At 50.8% G+C, this 17,409-nt stretch overlaps 1 protein-coding gene across 3 annotated transcripts in view; it reads right to left on the reverse strand.

The window, feature by feature from the left end:
• The window catches only part of KLHDC4 (kelch domain containing 4), a 66,754-nt gene extending 59,265 nt beyond the window's left edge, over positions 1-7,489 (reverse strand). Inside the window, exons 1-4 of one of the 3 annotated variants that reach the window (XM_036924200.2) lie at positions 7,317-7,489; positions 5,013-5,104; positions 3,179-3,257; positions 2,386-2,484 (exon numbers count right to left, since the gene is read on the reverse strand). In XM_036924200.2, coding sequence (XP_036780095.2) covers positions 2,386-2,484; positions 3,179-3,257; positions 5,013-5,104; positions 7,317-7,415 — 369 coding nt within the window. In that variant the 5' untranslated portion in view covers positions 7,416-7,489. Of the gene's footprint in view, positions 1-2,385; positions 2,485-3,178; positions 3,258-5,012; positions 5,105-7,316 lie in introns of those variants that run through there. The other 2 variants (XM_036924201.2, XM_036924203.2) reach the window with 2 other exon arrangements.
• Between the last annotated feature and the right edge of the window lie 9,920 nt (positions 7,490-17,409).

Consider the following 17,409-nt stretch of genomic DNA (forward strand, 5'->3'; position numbering starts at 1 on the left):
GCTCACCGGCCGCCTCACTGGCATCCGCGCTCCCACTTGGCCCAGGAGGCTCTATGCTTCCCAGGCATCTGGGTTTGTTTGTTGAAGTCTCAACTGTAATAAAATCCTGCCTAGAAAACCTGAAGTTCACAACTCTCCCACCAAATGCAGAAAAAAAAGCCCAATGGAGTCCAAACTAAACACACAGACTCTGTGAATGGATTCTGACACTGGCCGCACGCTTCAACTTGGTGAAAGTTGAGTCCTAAACACGTATGACAGCCTCAGCACCAAAGAAGACGTAAAATAGGGGGCATGGGGAATGGCGATCAGAACATTCTGGCGCCATGTCCCAGCCTCAGACCGCGCCTCGGTGCCTCACCTTTAAGAGGTGCTCAGCATGTCCTGCCTGAATGACCCAGGACTCCTGCAATGACACGACTGCCCAGCTGTGGCTCGGGGATGCTCACCCTTTCTGCAGCTCAGACGGACACTGCCAGGGAATTCGGCTCACTTCATGAGGAAGCCTTTGATACGCAGGAACTCTTCTCCATGAACTACTTACTGCTCACTAACACACTAAGGCTGATAAAATACAGATGATATTTCTTAAACCTTATGGAACTCTTCTATTTTATGAGAATGCATTTTGTTTCAAGTGGGTCTCAGTTACTACTTAGGGAGAAACAACCACATGAATAACCGCGAGCTCATGATCTTCACCTCCCCTTCCTCACCCACCCGCACATCCCAGACAGCTCGTCCCGCCCCCCTCACCCCATCCCACCCCACCCCGTCCGTCCTCAACAGTCCAGGCAGAAGAGCGCCAACATCCCTTCTCCCCGGGGAACTGGTGTGCAGGGAGAGCAGGCAGCTGAAGCCTGTCAGGCCATGGGGCCACACGTCCAGCAGATGTTAGGACCTTTCACTTCCTCCCCTGCACTGTACTCATTTTAGAAAGGGCCATTTAAACTCTCAAAAAACACTAAAATAAACCTCACCCCCCAAAATTCCAGGATCGAGGGGAAAAGAGTAAAGTGCATAAAGTTTCTCTTTCTACTGCTTTTGCTCCCGATTAAAGAGAAGATAAAGAACAGGACTTTTCACATAAGACACACTAAACTAGTCCATAATGAGCAGGCTTTTATGTCTCAGAATTTAATGTATATTTGAACCATAGTGACCTTTAGGCATTAGACTTTATAACCAACTTTCTGCTCCCCGTCACTCTGATTCATCGTGAAACCCCAAGTAAAGAGCGAGCCGACTGCAGGGCATCACTAGTAAGGCGCACGTGCAACGGAGCTCCCGGGCAACGCAGCTGGGTCGTGCATCTCAGAGACTTTCACGGCCCTGATCCTGCAAGAACAATCAATGACTAGTAACTCATGCTTGCGTGAGGCACCCCCAAGCCTGCGATCCTGCATTCCATGGGCATCAGGACAGCAGCATTCTTGGGCTCAGGAACCTAACAAGGCATCAGCACAGGGCTGGGGGCTTGGCATGGTCCCAGGTCCTGGTCCCGGTTCTCAGCCTGCAGGCCTAGGCGGGCAGAAAAGACTGAACTTAAGACCCACCTACTTATCAGAACCCAAGCTCACTAAGATCTGATATTTTAAACTGAGAGCAAGGACATCCTTCTCGTCCAGATGATGAACTGGTTAGTCCAAATGCCTGCAAGCCTTCTGCGCGAGGCATCGGTACAGCCCTTAAGTTCAGCTATGAGCCCGGAATCAGGAAAAGAAAAGCACGTCCTGTGGAGGGAGTTTCCCTCGTGCCATGGTCAGCCCACACGTAGCAGCTCCACACCAGAAGTACCACTCCCTCAGCTTACCCTTGGTGCCACGGCTTGTTCCCGGTACTGGGTTATAATCATGAACAAGGAAGACAAGCGCCTGCCCTCCCGGACGTTCCAGACCCTGAGCCCAGGACACCACCCAGCAGGAATGGCAGCTCTGCCCAGGCTCCCCTGGGCTGGGCAGGAACAGCCAGGAGTGTGCTGGCCTCAGCACCTAGGGCCGCCCGTCAAGACGTGCCTTGCTCCACAGCCATCACCTCCTTCCACACCTCACCCCCCACCACTGGACATCTCGGTTCCTCCTTTCCTCTCAAGGCAAAGGGCCTCCAGGAGCCTCTCACTCAGATGGACAAGGAGCCTCCTATGCGGCTGCAACACTCCAGCACCACACTAGGTATGCTGCCTGGATGGTCCCCGTGACCTCAGGGCCCAGGGAGGGGAAGGCGCTCGTCTCCCTGTCTTACAGGGACACTGAAGAGCCAGGCGGCCCAATGACGAGTCCAAGTCAGGCAGCAGCAGAGTGAGGCCCCTCCTCACCCTCAACGCCCTGACACAGCCCTCCCGGAAAAGCATGTGCAAAGATGTGGGCAGACCTTCAGCTGACATACCTGGTGTGCACAGCGCCTCGGAGGTGGATTGGGGATCTCAACCTTTGTCCAGGTGTCCTTCCTGATGTTGTACATATAGAGCTCATTATACAAAAAAGTCTGCAGAAAGGAAGAGAAACTTTGGTGTTACGAATGATGTTTTCATGCAAGCACCAGTAGGGGGAAAAAAAGAACTTCAATCAGCAGCCTCCCCTAGGAAACATGTGTCCTAGAGCAACAAAGTCACACCGATGCACGGCGGTGTGCGGCTGGTCCCTTGGTCCTAAGATGGTGGTACAAAGAAGGTTGCCTGTCCCGGGCCCAAGAGCATTCAGGGCACTGGGCTCACTGCTCAGTGAGACCCCCATCTTCCAATTCAGGCCTGGCGTGAGAGCGTGCCACGGCAGCGGACCGGTCGGTTCGGACATGCAGCAGCCCCAGCACACAGAGGGGACATGAACTCACACCTCTGTAGCTGCTTCACATAGAACTCTCAAAATGAAAATGAGCTCTGAGGGTGTCTGCGCTTCCCCTGTTCTAAACAGCTTGGGAACCACCACAAGGAAGACCAGCAGAATGAATCTACACACATGGCCGGTGTGCTAGTCAGCCTCAGGCAGGTGGGGAGAGGAGGGGCCCTAAAGGTCACTAAAGCCACCAAGGACAACGTCACCTGCCAGTCCTGACAGCTCAGGAGGCAGGACAGGACGACAGTTAAAGGACCAATGCATATTTGATATCACTGCTTTAATTTTACTCCAAATGGGACCCATGGGGAGAATCTGGGGAGAAAAGAAAAAAATATATACTTTACTTTTTGGCCATTGAAATATTCACCTCCGAACAGGATTAATTCGTCTTTCTCAGGATGGGCAGAGAGCGAGGCATTTAACCTGCATGAGACAAAAGCAACTCAGCCGGAACTGAAGGCTTTAAAGGCCAGCGCAGCTCCCCTTCCAGGCCAGGCCTTCCCCCGGGGCCTGACACGGGCGCTCAGGCAGCGCTGTAGGGGTGGCCTCCCCGCCACTACCCCAAGGGCAGGCTCACGCTCCCAGAGCGCCTGGCCCGGCTACTCGCAGCACCTGCTAACATCATCAGGCAGTGGGAAGGCGAGGTGCGCCTACACATGTGCCAGATTTCCCACAACTGACTTGTCTTAAAGGTCTATCCTCTTAAATCACCACCAAAATTACTCTAAAACAACCAATACTTAAGCATTTCAATATGCATCCCAGATACTTCCAACTAGAAAATGCAAAAAACTTTGTACTTCCTTAATACATGAAGACAAAAGAATAGCTATAAGGAAATTATAAACACGTCCTAAGAGTTTCAGTAGAAAGCAGAGAAGCATGTAGTGACTGGGAGGGTCAAGCCCAGAAAAATGACCTTCTTTCACAATCCCCTATGGTGGTATCCCTCCAGGGGTGTCCCAAAAGGCGCTTTTCAAAGGAAGAAAAGGTTTCAAGGTCAAAAAAGTTTGAGAAATCTGATAACTCTATTTTTCTCTTGGGAATTTACTGTACACAGAAACATTTTACAGGCTGAGAAATTTTGCAGTTAAAAACCAGGGTTAAAACAGTACAGCCACTGTGGAAAACTGTCTCACAGCTCCCCAAAAAGTTAAACACAGAATCACCATGTGACCCAGCAATTCCTCTCCTAGGTACAGAGCCCAGGACAATGGAAATAGTCTCAGATCCCCGTGCAGCAATGTTCATTTCGGCATTATTAACCCAGCAATTCCTCTCCTAGGTACAGATCCCAGGACAATGGAAACAGACTCAGATCCTGTGCAGCGATGCTCATTGTGGCATTATTCACAGCAACCAGAAGCTGGGACCAACCCAAGTGTACAGCAGCAAACAGATAAATAAAACAGGGCCTATCCAGCTGTGGAATGTGATTTGATCTTAAAGGGCACGAAGTTTGGATTCATGCTACAACATGGGCGAACCCTGAGGACATCATGCGCAGAAGCCAGTCACGGAGGACAGATAATGTCTCCACTTACATGAAATATCTAGACTAGCTATGTGACAGGGACACACAGAGGGTGGCAGGCACCAGGGTCTAGGAGGTAGGGGCCTTGGGAGAGGCTGCTTAATGGATACAGAGTTCCTCTCTGGGGTGACGAAAAATTTTGGAAATAGATGGTTGCACAGCATTATAAGTAATTCCACTGAATTGTACAGTTTAAAATGGCTAAAATGGGAAATTCTGTGTAATGTATATTTTACCACAACTAAAAAAAATTTTTAAGAGGAAACTAGCAATCCCCAAACTTCTGTGACCCCGAACCTTTTTCTCACTTAACACCTATTCAATTTTCTGTGGAAAAGTAACAACACAACCTGGCCAACCAACATCCAAACTGGGCCCAGGGCACCCAAGTGTCGTTGCTGCCCACACCCAACCCACCCTGGGAGCCCTCATTTGCATGTTTCTGCATGACAACAGCCTGACTCCTGTTACTCAGAGGTGAAAAAACGTCCTGAGGGAGCTGGTCTGGTGCAGGAATGAGTTTTAATGACGAAAATGTGCCAAGTGTCCAGTTATTTATGAAAACCCGGTGCCAATTTAAAGCAGCTGTTCAATTTATGAAAGAAAACTCTGAGAAGGTATAAGGCAGAGTCCTTGTCACTTACCTTGGAGAGGGCGGGGAGCACGGTGTTTCCACAATCTGCGTCTTCCTGGCATCTAGTGTCTGGAAATGGGCTATAAGGGCTTCAAGGTCTTCCTAAAGGCAGATAAGTAGTCACACCTGAGACATCCACGCAAAGTCTACCGCGCAGGCAAAACCTAGCTCAGCCTGCCCCGTCCATGAACCTGACCAGGGTCCAGTCTCATCCACGAATTAGAACAGCTTCCTCCTATTTCAAAGACATAGAGTCTGACACACGCAGAAGTACTCGGAGCTTGCCTTACAGGCAGTTTTCCTGGACGTGTGCAAAGAAGCACAAGCACTACATGTGACACCATTCCAAAACCTCACACCCCCCAACCAAGGGCCTTCCACTTAGCCAGCCCACCCTGTGCATGAAGGCCGGCACCTTCAACCACCTCTCGGAGACTGAGACCGAGAGGCCTCGGCCACCCACCAGCCTGCGTTGCAGTAAGAGAAAGCAGCAGAGTAAGTCAGATGAACACAAAGGCCTGCTCACTCCGGCTCACTCCACAAGTGTTTGAAATCCTACAAAAGACTTCAGAGTTCTTCATATAATTTATAGATTCATTTAAAATAGCTGATATACACAATTTGTTTAATAATCACATTTGTCACATGAGAATTTAATGTGACATCAGACATGTCCGGGAAAACGGCATAGCAGTGTCTGATATTCCTCTGGCCCATTTATTTATTTTCTGTCTCCACATCCCTCCCACACAAATAACAAAATATAAGCTCCAACCAAGGAAGAATTGTCAGTCTGCTAGAACAGTGCCTATATGCTGGGGGCTCAGCAACTATCAGCTGCAGCCAATCTGGAAGATTTGTTTTTATAAGAGCAGAAACAGATTTAGAAGTTAAGGTGCTAACATACCTGCACAGTTCGGAGGCACTGGAACCCGGTCTTCCCACCTCCAGCCCACAGCCCATTTCCCTAAATTTACTAGTAGCCCCACCCCACCCCTGTGTCTTGGGGAACGTCCCTTCTGTCCTTATTCTCCTCCTGAAAGCTCACTCCCCTCACCTGCACACGCTGACACCAGAGCTGTACCTCCCCCTTCTCTCCCCATCCCCTTCCCTCTGACTCCCCCCCCACCTACACACACACGCGCCCACGTGCCCCGATTCTACATTCTGCACTTTAGGTAGATGTCCTTCCTGCACCTACAGACACTTTGAGACCATTCAGCTGACCTCATTTCCCACCCCACCTCTTCACTCTAAACTGCACTGGCCTGTCAGTTCCTCTGATTGGACCCCCATATTCTGTCGGCCTGAAACGCCACCTGCACCCCTGTGTGTACCCCATTCACCTCCCGGAAGCAGCCACTATCTGGAATTAGAAACTCGTTTTTGTCTCAAGCGTTTCATACTTTTACTCCACCTAATATGTTCCTAAGCATATGTATTGCTGTCTTTTTCCTTTGCCCCTTTTCATTCATGTCTCCATTTTCCCATTTGTCAAATAATGGGGTTGGGCTTTCCTTCCACGTCTGGGCTCTTAGCATTCTGAGGTTCTGAACTGTTGAGTGCACGAGTTTTGCAGCCACTCTCTGGGTTGAATCTCGCTCTGAACAGCTAGCCGAACGATTTCAGAGGAGCATGTTCTCGTGTGAAACGGGAGTGGTGACTGGTTGCGGCACAGGAAGCAGGTTATGTGTGTGTGGAGTCTGTAGAACAGGAATGTGCTCATGAACGCTACATCGAGGGCGTCAGGGCAAGTTTCAGATCCATGCCACTTCTCAGCCGTGTGACCCTGGGCTGGGCAACCTCTCAGCTTCTCATTCCCTAAGTGTCAGATGGGGCCGCCGCCGCTACCTAGCCCACTTGGTTGTGAGGATTCACGCCCAGACAGCGCGGTCTGTGGCACACAGCGCACACTCATCGACGATCATGAGCCGCCCAGGCTGGGGAGCCCATAAGCAACAGTCAGGGGAGAGCAACAGAACGACCGCTCGGCGCTAAGTTCGGCACTGACCCATTTGCAAACCCAGCTAGGAGAAAACAAGGGCCGCGGAGAGACGGCGGGACAGGGAAGGCGGGAGAGGGGGCTGGCGGGGCGGCGCGCCCGTGGTGGAATGGCCAGGTCACTGCCTCCTGACGCTCCCCGCAGGCGGCCTGAGGGCCGTCCACCCCCGTGTCGAAGAGACGGCTTGAGGCCCGGGGGTGCGGCCCCGGCTCGCAGGGCACAGCCGTCGCCGAGGGCTCCTCGCTCCTCCCGGCCGGGGAGCCACAGCGCCCGGGGCACGGCGCTCAGGTCGCGAGGCCCTGGCCGGCTCACCTCCTCCTTCCGCGAGCGCTTGGACACCTTCCTCTCCATCTTGGCGGCCGTCTTCTCCGCCCCGCGGCCCTTCTTCTCCTTCTTGCCCTTCTTGCCCATCGTATCCGGCTGAGGCGACGGCCAAGCTCCCGGGGAAACGGGCAGCGGCGCCGGGCCCACCGGAAGTGCGCGTCGCGGGGGCGGGGCCGGCGAGCGTAAACACGCCACTTCCTGTCCGTCCCGCCGGCGCTTCCGGACGGCTCCGGGATGCCTCGGGGCTCAGACTTTGCGGGCGGGCGCGGGAGTTTTGGGCTTTGGGCTCTGGGTGGCGACCGCGTCCCCGTCCGTTCCCAGGGGCCCGCTGCGAGCCACCGGGCTGCCCTGGGACGCCGGGCTCGGGGCTTACTGTGTGGGGCATTTGCTTAGCCCTGTGTAGAGTGACCCACCCAACTGGAGACTCGGTAAATGAGCCCATTTTTAATACCTTTGACCCTCTTGCAAATGAAATGATTGCTGCGACCTCATTCCCCAGGAAAACGTTCACACCCTTCCAAGGATTTGCAGACCCTAAGTGAAGACAATCCCTTCTCCCACGTAAAGGGTGCCGCGCACTGTTAGGTGCTCAGGCCCCTGGGCTAAACAAGGAAAACAGCCCCGCATCCCGCTCTCCACGCGACTTTCCTCAGTGTCCTGCATAGAGGACTCGTTTCTTCATGGACAGAGGTTAACCATACCCCGCTCCCAAGAGCAACAGGCTTACCAAGCCTGAGAAACTAGGAAAATCGTACGCTAGGAGTTGACTCAAGTAACGTTATAAATGGGAAAACCATTTGTAGGACATGGGATGGTATAGTTTGGACGGGGCAGAGGGAAGATGCCTATCCTTACTTAGAAGATGTTATCTTTAGGCTTTTCATCAAGAAAATAGAACAATTAAGGACAGGGCAAGCAAACATTTGGCAGAGGGAAAGCATAAATCAGGAAACAGTCTAGTTTCTTACTTTGTGGGTGAATCACCACAAGGCTCAGTCCTAAAGAAATTACTCTGGATCCAGTCAGGTACTAACCACTGAGCAGCCCAGGAGGAGTCCTTTTCCAACCAACTCCAAGCCTTGTCCATAAACCTAGTTCTTTAAGAAGAAAATTTAAATTGGAGGAAACTATAGGAAGAAAAGGCAGAATAGGATTCAGGCTGCCATTGTCTCCAGCACTGCCTGTAGGAGACTAGAGCGTGTGTGATAGAAAAAAAGAACCAGGTAGAAGTTGGTCGAAAGGTAGCTGCAGCATTTCACATCATCCTGGCTCCTGAACCTCCAGACATAATCATCTTCAGCAGTCAGCTACAAAAGGCCATGTCCTCCCTATTGCCTTACGGAAACTGCCACTTTCCTACTAGCACCATATGACCTAAAAATGTACCTAATCCTTTTATACCTTTCTAAGAATATTGGTAACCTTGAGACAATACACGACAAGCAAAACAGCCATACAGTTGCAGTGCAGCCGTCTGTAGTGCATTACAGTGGACCCCTCTTAAGGGCTGTGAGTAGGGGGAGCAATTCCCTAGTGAAGATTTAGAAGGATCTGGTAGGCACAAGGTTTAATACTTTTATATTATCCAAAAGAATCTTGAAGCTAAATTGGAAAGCTCTTGGATTATGTGTCATGGTGATTAATGTGAGATTGAAATTCTCATTACCCAGAAAGAAACAGAATAGGACACTTAAAATGAGATCAGAATCCTAAAACAGTGAAAAGATTAAGGAGAGGGTTCTATTTTAGTGAAATTCACATTTTTGAAACTTTAATGGATGATCTTAAACCTAATACATCATTAACTTTTAGAGTGTATCTTTTGTGTGGTCAGGCGCCCTCTGCTGATTTCAAGTTGAAATCCAAAGAGAAAAAAATGGCAATGGACCAGACTAAGCACAAATAGTATAATTGGAAAGTTCTCCCAAACGTGGTATAGATAAGGTGGTTCACTGCCATCTGAAAAGTGAGAAAATTAAATCTGCCCACGCACTACGGAGAATTTTTTGAAAAACCAAGTGAAATGGCAAAAAAATTAAGAAAGCTTAGCAAAATACAAATTTAAGAGATTCTGTGTGCTGTGAAGTGAGGTCATGATTTTGAACTGGCCGACCATCACTTCATTTAACAGCTTTAAGTGGCTACTACAATGCGTGAACATTGTACTAGAACACAAGATATAAAACAGAAGATCCAACCCAGAGACGGGTAAGATTCCTCAAGGGAGGAACAACCTAAGACAGGCACAGTCGCAGGGGGGTCATCAGGTGAGAAACTGGGGATCAACAGAGGTGAGGCTTAGAACCTCACCCCCCCTGTTCTGAGAGAAATCTACTGCATCCGTGGATGTTTTATTGCCCTTGTCTAGCTTGGATTAACACATAGTCTACAGGCACACACCTGATCATCTACATTTGCTCCCTTACAACACTAAACTATGTTTTCTACCTTTATCTTGTATCCACCTACCACTTCAGCATTTTATTAAAAATAATAATAATAAAGAGAGAAATGTGGTATCCACATATAAATCAAGTATAAAAATCAAATGAGTATTCATATTTGAACTGTTTATAGTTCATAATGCATGAGCAAAACCAAAAGTTTCTGTGATGACTGCCCCTGTATTGTTCACCATGTAACTTATTCACTAGGTAAGAATTCGTTCTCCACGTAAGAACTTGTTCGTTGTGCTTCAGAAGATTGGAGACTGACGAAAATTAGGCTTGGGGTGGATTAATGATTGTGCATTGAGCATTGACTACCCTATACAGAATTTTATTGTTGTTAACAACCATTTGATCAATAAATATGAGAGATGCCCTCACAAAAAAAAAAAAAAAAGTACACACTTCCAATTGTAAAATAAATAAGTAACCGGGATGTAATGTATAGCATAAGGAATATAGTCAAAATATTGTAACAACTTGGTATGGTGATAGCTGGAACCTAGAATTATCATGTATATAAATGTTGAATCACTGTGTTGTACACCTGAAACTAATGTAATGTAATACTGGGTGTCAACTACCCTTCAATAAAAAATAATTATCTACAAAAAAAAAAAAAAAAAACAAGACCCAGCCACCAGCTCCTGGGAGGTTTTGCTTTAATGAAACAGGCGACCATAGGATGACATTCCTCAGATGCTTTGTGAAATGAAGCAGGGAAGGAGGGAGGCAGAGGGAAAGGGGCGGAAGGGGAAGAGAAGTGAAAGCAAACCACTGTACCATATATTTTGTCCAGTTTTCCAGTTGTCGGAAGGGAAAGGGTAAACAATCTCATTGCTCCACTGGGACTGAAAGCAGAATTCTCTCCTCTTTGGGGTTGAAGTATCCGAATATTTGGGAAACTTTTTGTTGTTTATTTCTAATTTAATTCATCGACTGAGATCTCTAAGAGTTTGGGGCTCTCAATTCCCCTTCAAATACAGCTTCTGCTGCATCCTGCGAATTTTAATATGTTGTATTTTGATATTCACTCAGTTCCAGATACTTCCTAATCTCCCTTACGATTTCTTCCTACACCCTTGGGTTACTTAGAAGTATGTTACTTAGTTTCCAGATATTTGGAGTGTTTCCAATAATCTTTCTGGAAGGTAATTTTTTTTCCGGCAACTGCTTTAATTATCTTACCTCTTTTTAATTATCCTGCACTTTCTCTAAGATATATTTAGATATTAATTTCTTATTATTATCCTGCTTGGGATGTACTGGTCTTCATGACCCTGTGGATGGCAGCTTTATCATGTCCTCGAATTTCTTACATGTTCTCTCCGGAGAACACCGCTGCTCCCCACTTGTTCCTCTCCTGCGGGAGGCGTGCCGTCCCTTCTTACTTCTCTGGGTCTCTTACCCTCTCTTCTCCATTCTCCTTCTGTCTCCCTGTGCTGTATTCTGGATAATTCTTTGTGGTTGACCTGCTAGTTCGTGGATTCTTTGCCAGCCCCATCAAATCTGCCTCAGCCATCCACATAATTTTTAATTGGGATAAGTATATTTTCAAAGGTTCTGTGTCTTTTCTCAGTTCTGCCAGGTCACTTTTATAGCTTCATGCTGCCTGCAGGTGCCATCTAGCTTTTCTTTTGTTTCCTTAAATAGAATAAGTACATTGATCAGCTTGCACTGCCCGGGTGCTGCTCGTCATCCTTAGAGAGCTGCTTGTGAATGTCCTCTGAGAGATTCCATCGAAATCATCTTTTTCCAAAGCAAATTGCTTTTGCTTCAGCCAGACAACTGTGGCACCGCCAGCTCTTGACATCCACCAGATTCACGGTGTTAGGAACACCGGTTTCAGGTGTTAGGAACAACCTGGGTGATGCAGACTGAGGCTGAAGTCCAGGAAAGGGCTGGGATGTGGTCACCGTCTCAGGGATCTTGCCCCCCTCCCCTGCCCGGTCCTGGGGTGCCTCCTTGCGGTTCCCAAAGTATAGGGAGCAGGATTACCTCTGTTTCAACCTCCTCCTCCTCCAGGTACAGCTCTGAGGATCGCAGCTTAATCTGCAGAGGATCTCCCCTTAGATCCCACCTGCGACCACCTTGAGATCGGAGGCGATACGGCCCCGAGGCCATCAAGGCCAAAGTCAAAGGCGGCCACGCTGGCTTGTGCTGGAAGCAAAATCTTCCAGTCACTACCCCCATTTCTTTTTGTTTCTACTTTCCACCTGATCTGCTTTGGCGATTCTTTATCGCTTGTTAGCTTTCTGATACCTTTAAGAAGATGTGTTTCAACATGTATCCAGTATTCTTCAGCTGTTTAGAACGGGGAGGACTGGAAAGACCTGGGTCACCATATGACAGCACCGCCTCATTTTTTAAACGGTATCTTTCAGTGTGTAATTAATATATACTTACTTTTTAAATTTGGAAAATACAAACAAGTCTAAGAAAGAAACCTCAACGTCACCCACAGGCTTTGCTCCCACACACAACCACTCAGCATTCGGGGGAATTTCCTGCAGACCGGTCCTCGGCCTGGCCCGGGGCGATGCCGCGGGATCGCTGCCCCGCTTCGCTCACGTGCGCCGCGCCGCCTCCGCTCCTGCCCTTCCGTGTCTGCTTTCACTGGATCTCAGAGGCATCACGTGGTGATCGTGGGAATCTTGTAAGTCGTCAGATGCAAAAACTGAGGAAAAGGAAACACCAAACCCGAGATGACAGCGCAGAAAAGGGTACGGAAGTCAGACGAGTCAGACGCCCGGCTGGACGTGCTCAGTGCACCCGAGGAAGCACCCTTTAATGTCACGTGGACAGCGAGTCGGTGAGCAGACTGCAAGGAAGCCACGGGCCTTGCACGCCACCTGTGCGCCCCTGCTGGCTCAGGCCTGTTTCCCAGCAAGTGTGTCCCCTACACCTGCGCGGACACGGCCCCCACTCACTGTCCCTCCCTCAGCTATCAGAGGCACCAGACTGAAGAAAATACAGTTTTGTCAAACAGGCCAGATCGGTCCCTAATGCTAACACTGTTTGTAAGAAGGTAAAAACTCCTTGACCAAATAATCGCAGATTATTTGTAAAATCCCTAGAGCATCACAGTTTTGAGCATCTGCCTCTCTGATCCCAGCTGATCCAGGTACCAGCTCCGTTTTCAGCCCAGTGACTCACAGTCAACCACTAGGGCTTATTAGTTTCAGGGAGGCAGCCCCTTAAATTCCAGCTGCCTGGCAATGCAAACAGATCCCACAGCTGAAACCTCCTAATCCTCAAGGTGGGCTTTCCTCTCACTGTTCCTCCATGAGGCTCTAACCTCAGCACCTGGGGGAGGCCAGGTGTTAACCCTTCATGGAAGCTCAGCTCCGAAACCGACATTACGGATGCAGCGCTAACCACATCCTCCTATTCTTGGTCACACCAGTGAATGATGCAATTAACATAAAATATGTGAAATACAACAAAGACTTTTACATCAGATTCTGAGGGTTGTTATGTAGTAAGAGGCACTCAGAAACTGGGCTGGAGTATTAAGTCGTTGCCCAGTTTTTCAAAGCCATTCCAGGAATAACATTCAGGTTATCTGATTTCCAAGTAAACCAAGATTTTCACATTAGTCCATTTCCTTGAATGGTCGTGGCAATGTGCTAGAAACTTATTATGTTATAATTATCCACATGCTGTAAACCTCTTCCCCTAGATTTTAATCTACCCAGACCTTGTTTATTCACTTATTATATATTCAGAACAAAAATATCGCATTATTTGTTAAACGTTAACAAATTATGAATAAACAGTGAATGAATAAAGTCCCCAAATGACTCACCATGGGATACAGAGAATGTTTGTCCCGCATGGTCAGAGGAAGTGAGTATTTCAGTTGGGCAAATACTTTAATATAATATGCTATATCCAGATGATTAATTTCCAAAGACTTAGAGCCACACACTTTTGAAATTGAAACTCAAGTGCAATGAAAATGAAGATTTAGAAAAGGTAATGCAAGACCACTGGATACATTCACAGTTGCTAGAAGGAGAAATCAGCCAGGTCTGAGGCGTTCCCAAACAGGTGCAAGTCCGGTCTTACCCATAAATGGGCCTTGGTGGCGGGAGGCTTAAGTCTCCTTGTAGACTGGTAACTGATCCCTCATGTCCCGGGGAATGAACTGGGTGTCAGCTCCCACACGGACCCGCTTCTCCCATTTGCCTGCCTTCCTCCCTCCTTTTTATTTTTTGCTCTAGCTTGAAGAAGAAGGCCTCCAGTGGGGAGAACGGAATTCTGCAACAATGGATGGCCCTGGAAACACCGTCAGAGCCGAGAGCAAAAACACAGCATAGGTCCTTCCAGGGGATGGGTGGCGGCTGGTCTGAGACAAGGCGGAGACCCTGTGTAACTAGGTGGCCAGGAGGACCTCATGCTCCCTCTGGTACCTGGACCGTCCCCCGTGGGCCTCACTCGGGCCCAGAGCAGCCGCTCGGAGCGTCTCTGTGTCGCTTTCCCTCAGATACCCTCTCACCCCGAACAGCCCACCGATGACTCTGTAGGATATGTAGGCCGCTCCACACCGGGTGCCACCAGGGAAAGGCAAAGTAAAACACGAGACGACACTACCATGCACCCCGGAACGGCCCAAATCCAGGACACAGACAACGTGGTGGCGGTGAGGGAGCACCTCCTCACGCGACGCGTGCATCTACCGTCACCCTCGATTCATCCCCAGGGAGCAGCACACTGCGAGGACAGGGCTGTGAGGTCGGGACACGGCGCGTGGGGTGCCGGAAGCCAGCGCGCACCCCCAAGAAAGGAGGGCTGGGGGTCCCTCCCCGGGACACACGCGTGACCCCGCAGGCTCACACGGGTCCCATCACAGCCTGCGCCCCGACTGAGCGCTGTCCACGCGTCCTTGGGGGTTGCCCCGGCTTCCTCCACGGCCGGGAGCGTCCCACCTGTGTCGCCACGCTGCGGCCGGGCAGCAGGGGGCGACAGGCGCAAGGGAAAGGGGCTTCGCCCACAGGCGCACGTGGACCCGTTCCCATTCATAACTACATTTTAAGGAGAAGGAAAAAAAGGGAAAAACGTAACCATATTTAAAAATTACCATTCCTGCGAACTGGGCATCATCCCCCTGCCCCGGCCCCTCCTCATTTCTGACCCTTTACTGGGACGAGGACTTGGGCAAAAAGGATCAAACGACGGGAAGTCAGCGCAGACCCGGGCCTGGGGTCAGCAACAACCGCAGCGCGTCCTTAGAGCGGCGCTGCGGTCCCGGTGGGCCACCAGCTCCCCGTCGGGGCCGGGCGCAGGGCTACGGGGCGGCGGGCCCAGGCCGCTCGGCAGGAAAAGGGGGCCTCGGGTGCGTCCCACCCCCGCCCACTGCCCCACGGCCCAGCGGCCAGCCGGGGCCCCGCGCGTGTCGGGGAGCAGGGCGCCCGACCCCAGGCCGTAGCCCGCGGGGCCAGATTCCTCGGCCCCCCTTGGCTGATGCAACACCGCCGGGAAGTTGGCTGGAGCGGTGCCCTGCGCCGCCGGCCGCGGCCGCCAGGGGGCGGGCTCGGCTTCCCCCCCACGTGGTGCGGTCTTGCGTCATCCGGGCGCGGCGCCCGGGCGGAGGCACCTGCGCCTGGACGCGGCCGACCCACCCGGGGCCGCTGGTCCGCCGACAGCTGCCGGGCCTCCCCTGCGGGCCGGGGCCAGGGGTCCGGGACAGGAGGTGGCTGGGGAAAGTGGCTGTTGGAACTCACCCCTGCCTCCTAGAAGAAGAGTGCGTCAGAAGCTGCATTTGTTCTTTGCTTTTTAGGAGGGGCAGCCACACAGATTCAGCCGCGGGTTTACAGGGTTCATCGAGGGAGGGTGTAGGGCCCCCAGCACTTGGCACGCAGAGAGGGCACGGAAGGGAGATGGTGGAGTCTGGGACCCCCGTGCAGGCTTCTGTAATCCAGGAAGGTGACAAGCCCCTGGCGTCACCATCGCCCCGTGTCTCAGGTGTCTATGGAAACCCATAGGTTACTGTTTGCTCAATTGTTCTGAAAACAAATGGTGCAGAAAGAAGCCTCCCTCCTGCCTGCCAGGTGGGGAAAGCGATTGTTCAGGGCGGGGGGTAAAGGCCTACATTTGCGGTCTTCCAGTCATAATGGAAACCTTCAGCATTATCACCCCACCATCTAGGCAAAGCACAGGGAAGGGCCGGGGCTTGCCAACCCCTGTACTTCTGCAGACAGACTCAGCTCCTTCCGCGTCAGCCTCGCCTGCTGGCCTAGGGCCTGCTCAGCCATCTGAGCTGCACACTCTCCAGCCTCCAGCGTGTGCACCTGAGGCTTGGTCTGCGTTTTTTAAATCAGATTCATTTTTCTGTCTTGGAATGATTTTAAATGTGCAGAAACGTTGCAAAGATAGTTCCAGGAGTTCTCACGTGTTCATCTTTCCCAACCGTGGTAAGTCGGTCAAAATGGAGAGAGCAACTTTGGACATGGCTGGTAACTAAACTCCAGACAGAGTTTATTTGGAATTGCCTGTTATTTCCACTGATGTCCTTTGTCAGGCCCCATTCTGGGTCCCATGGAGGACCTGCCATCACTTTCAGATGCAGCTCGCTTCTCAGGGTGTGGATCCCAAACCATACCCGTGTGACGCCAGGCCCTGGGGGGCTCCACCTGCTGCTCTCGGAGGAACATACCCATGAGGGGTAATTCCCCGTCTACTAAATGCTCTTGGGCTACAGACGAAGATGCCCAGGAGCATTCATTTGACGTCCCCTCCACGCTGACACTGGCCTCCCTCCATCCCTGTTGGGTGCTCACTGGCCTCCTTATCTCTCTGGGTGCCCTGCTATCATGATTCTAAGTACCAGCCATTCACTACTTGGTATGAACACGGGCCTTGCTGCCATGCTGCACAGTGCTGAGACGTGGACATGCGGAGGGCCCTGAGGTGGGAATCACCTAGAACCTTGCGTGGTAGTGGGGAGTAAAGGTTTTTGAGAGTCCCATTCCTCAGAGAGTGCCCCTCACTCCTTATGTGACTGCGGCCCCTGTGGGCCCCTGGGCTGCCTAAAATAGCGGCCTCAAGTGCCTACCCACAGAACCTTCATGCCAGGTATGTTCCCGCAGCACCTGCCCTCCAGATTCTTCAAACCACAGCTGAAGTGCTGGCACAGGAAGTCTGAGACCCACTTCCATGTGGCATCTAGAGGCTGGCAAGGTGAGTTCATTACTCTAGAAAATGGAAGAGAATTTCTCTGTAAGGAAATCTTACTGAGGCCAGGCCTTCTTTAAGGTTTGTCCCCCAGCAACCCCGATGCCTTTGTCAACTGCCCCAGGTTCCACTCAAAAAGTCAAAACAAATCCATTCAGAACTCGAGGTGTCTCCCACTGAGGCATCAAAGGGGATGTTCATCTGCTGCTTAGGAGCCACTGGATATACAGGAGCCAGATTCACAGGGCAGTTTTCTTCGCTGTACTTCTTTGTGATCGGAAAACAAGGCCGAAGCTCTGGACTCAGAGGTGTGACCTTCACAGCATTGCTTCTCTGAATCAGTGACCGCGGTGAAAACCGGAATGACCTTCCAAGGCCATGAGAAGGGCCTAACGCCGACCCAGAGTCGCCCGCCCTTCAGGCGTGAGTTGGAGAAACAAGACATCCTCCCAACCTGC

The sequence above is a fragment of the Manis pentadactyla genome, chromosome 15 (assembly GCF_030020395.1).
Source record: "Manis pentadactyla isolate mManPen7 chromosome 15, mManPen7.hap1, whole genome shotgun sequence".
NCBI classification, from domain to species: domain Eukaryota; kingdom Metazoa; phylum Chordata; class Mammalia; order Pholidota; family Manidae; genus Manis; species Manis pentadactyla.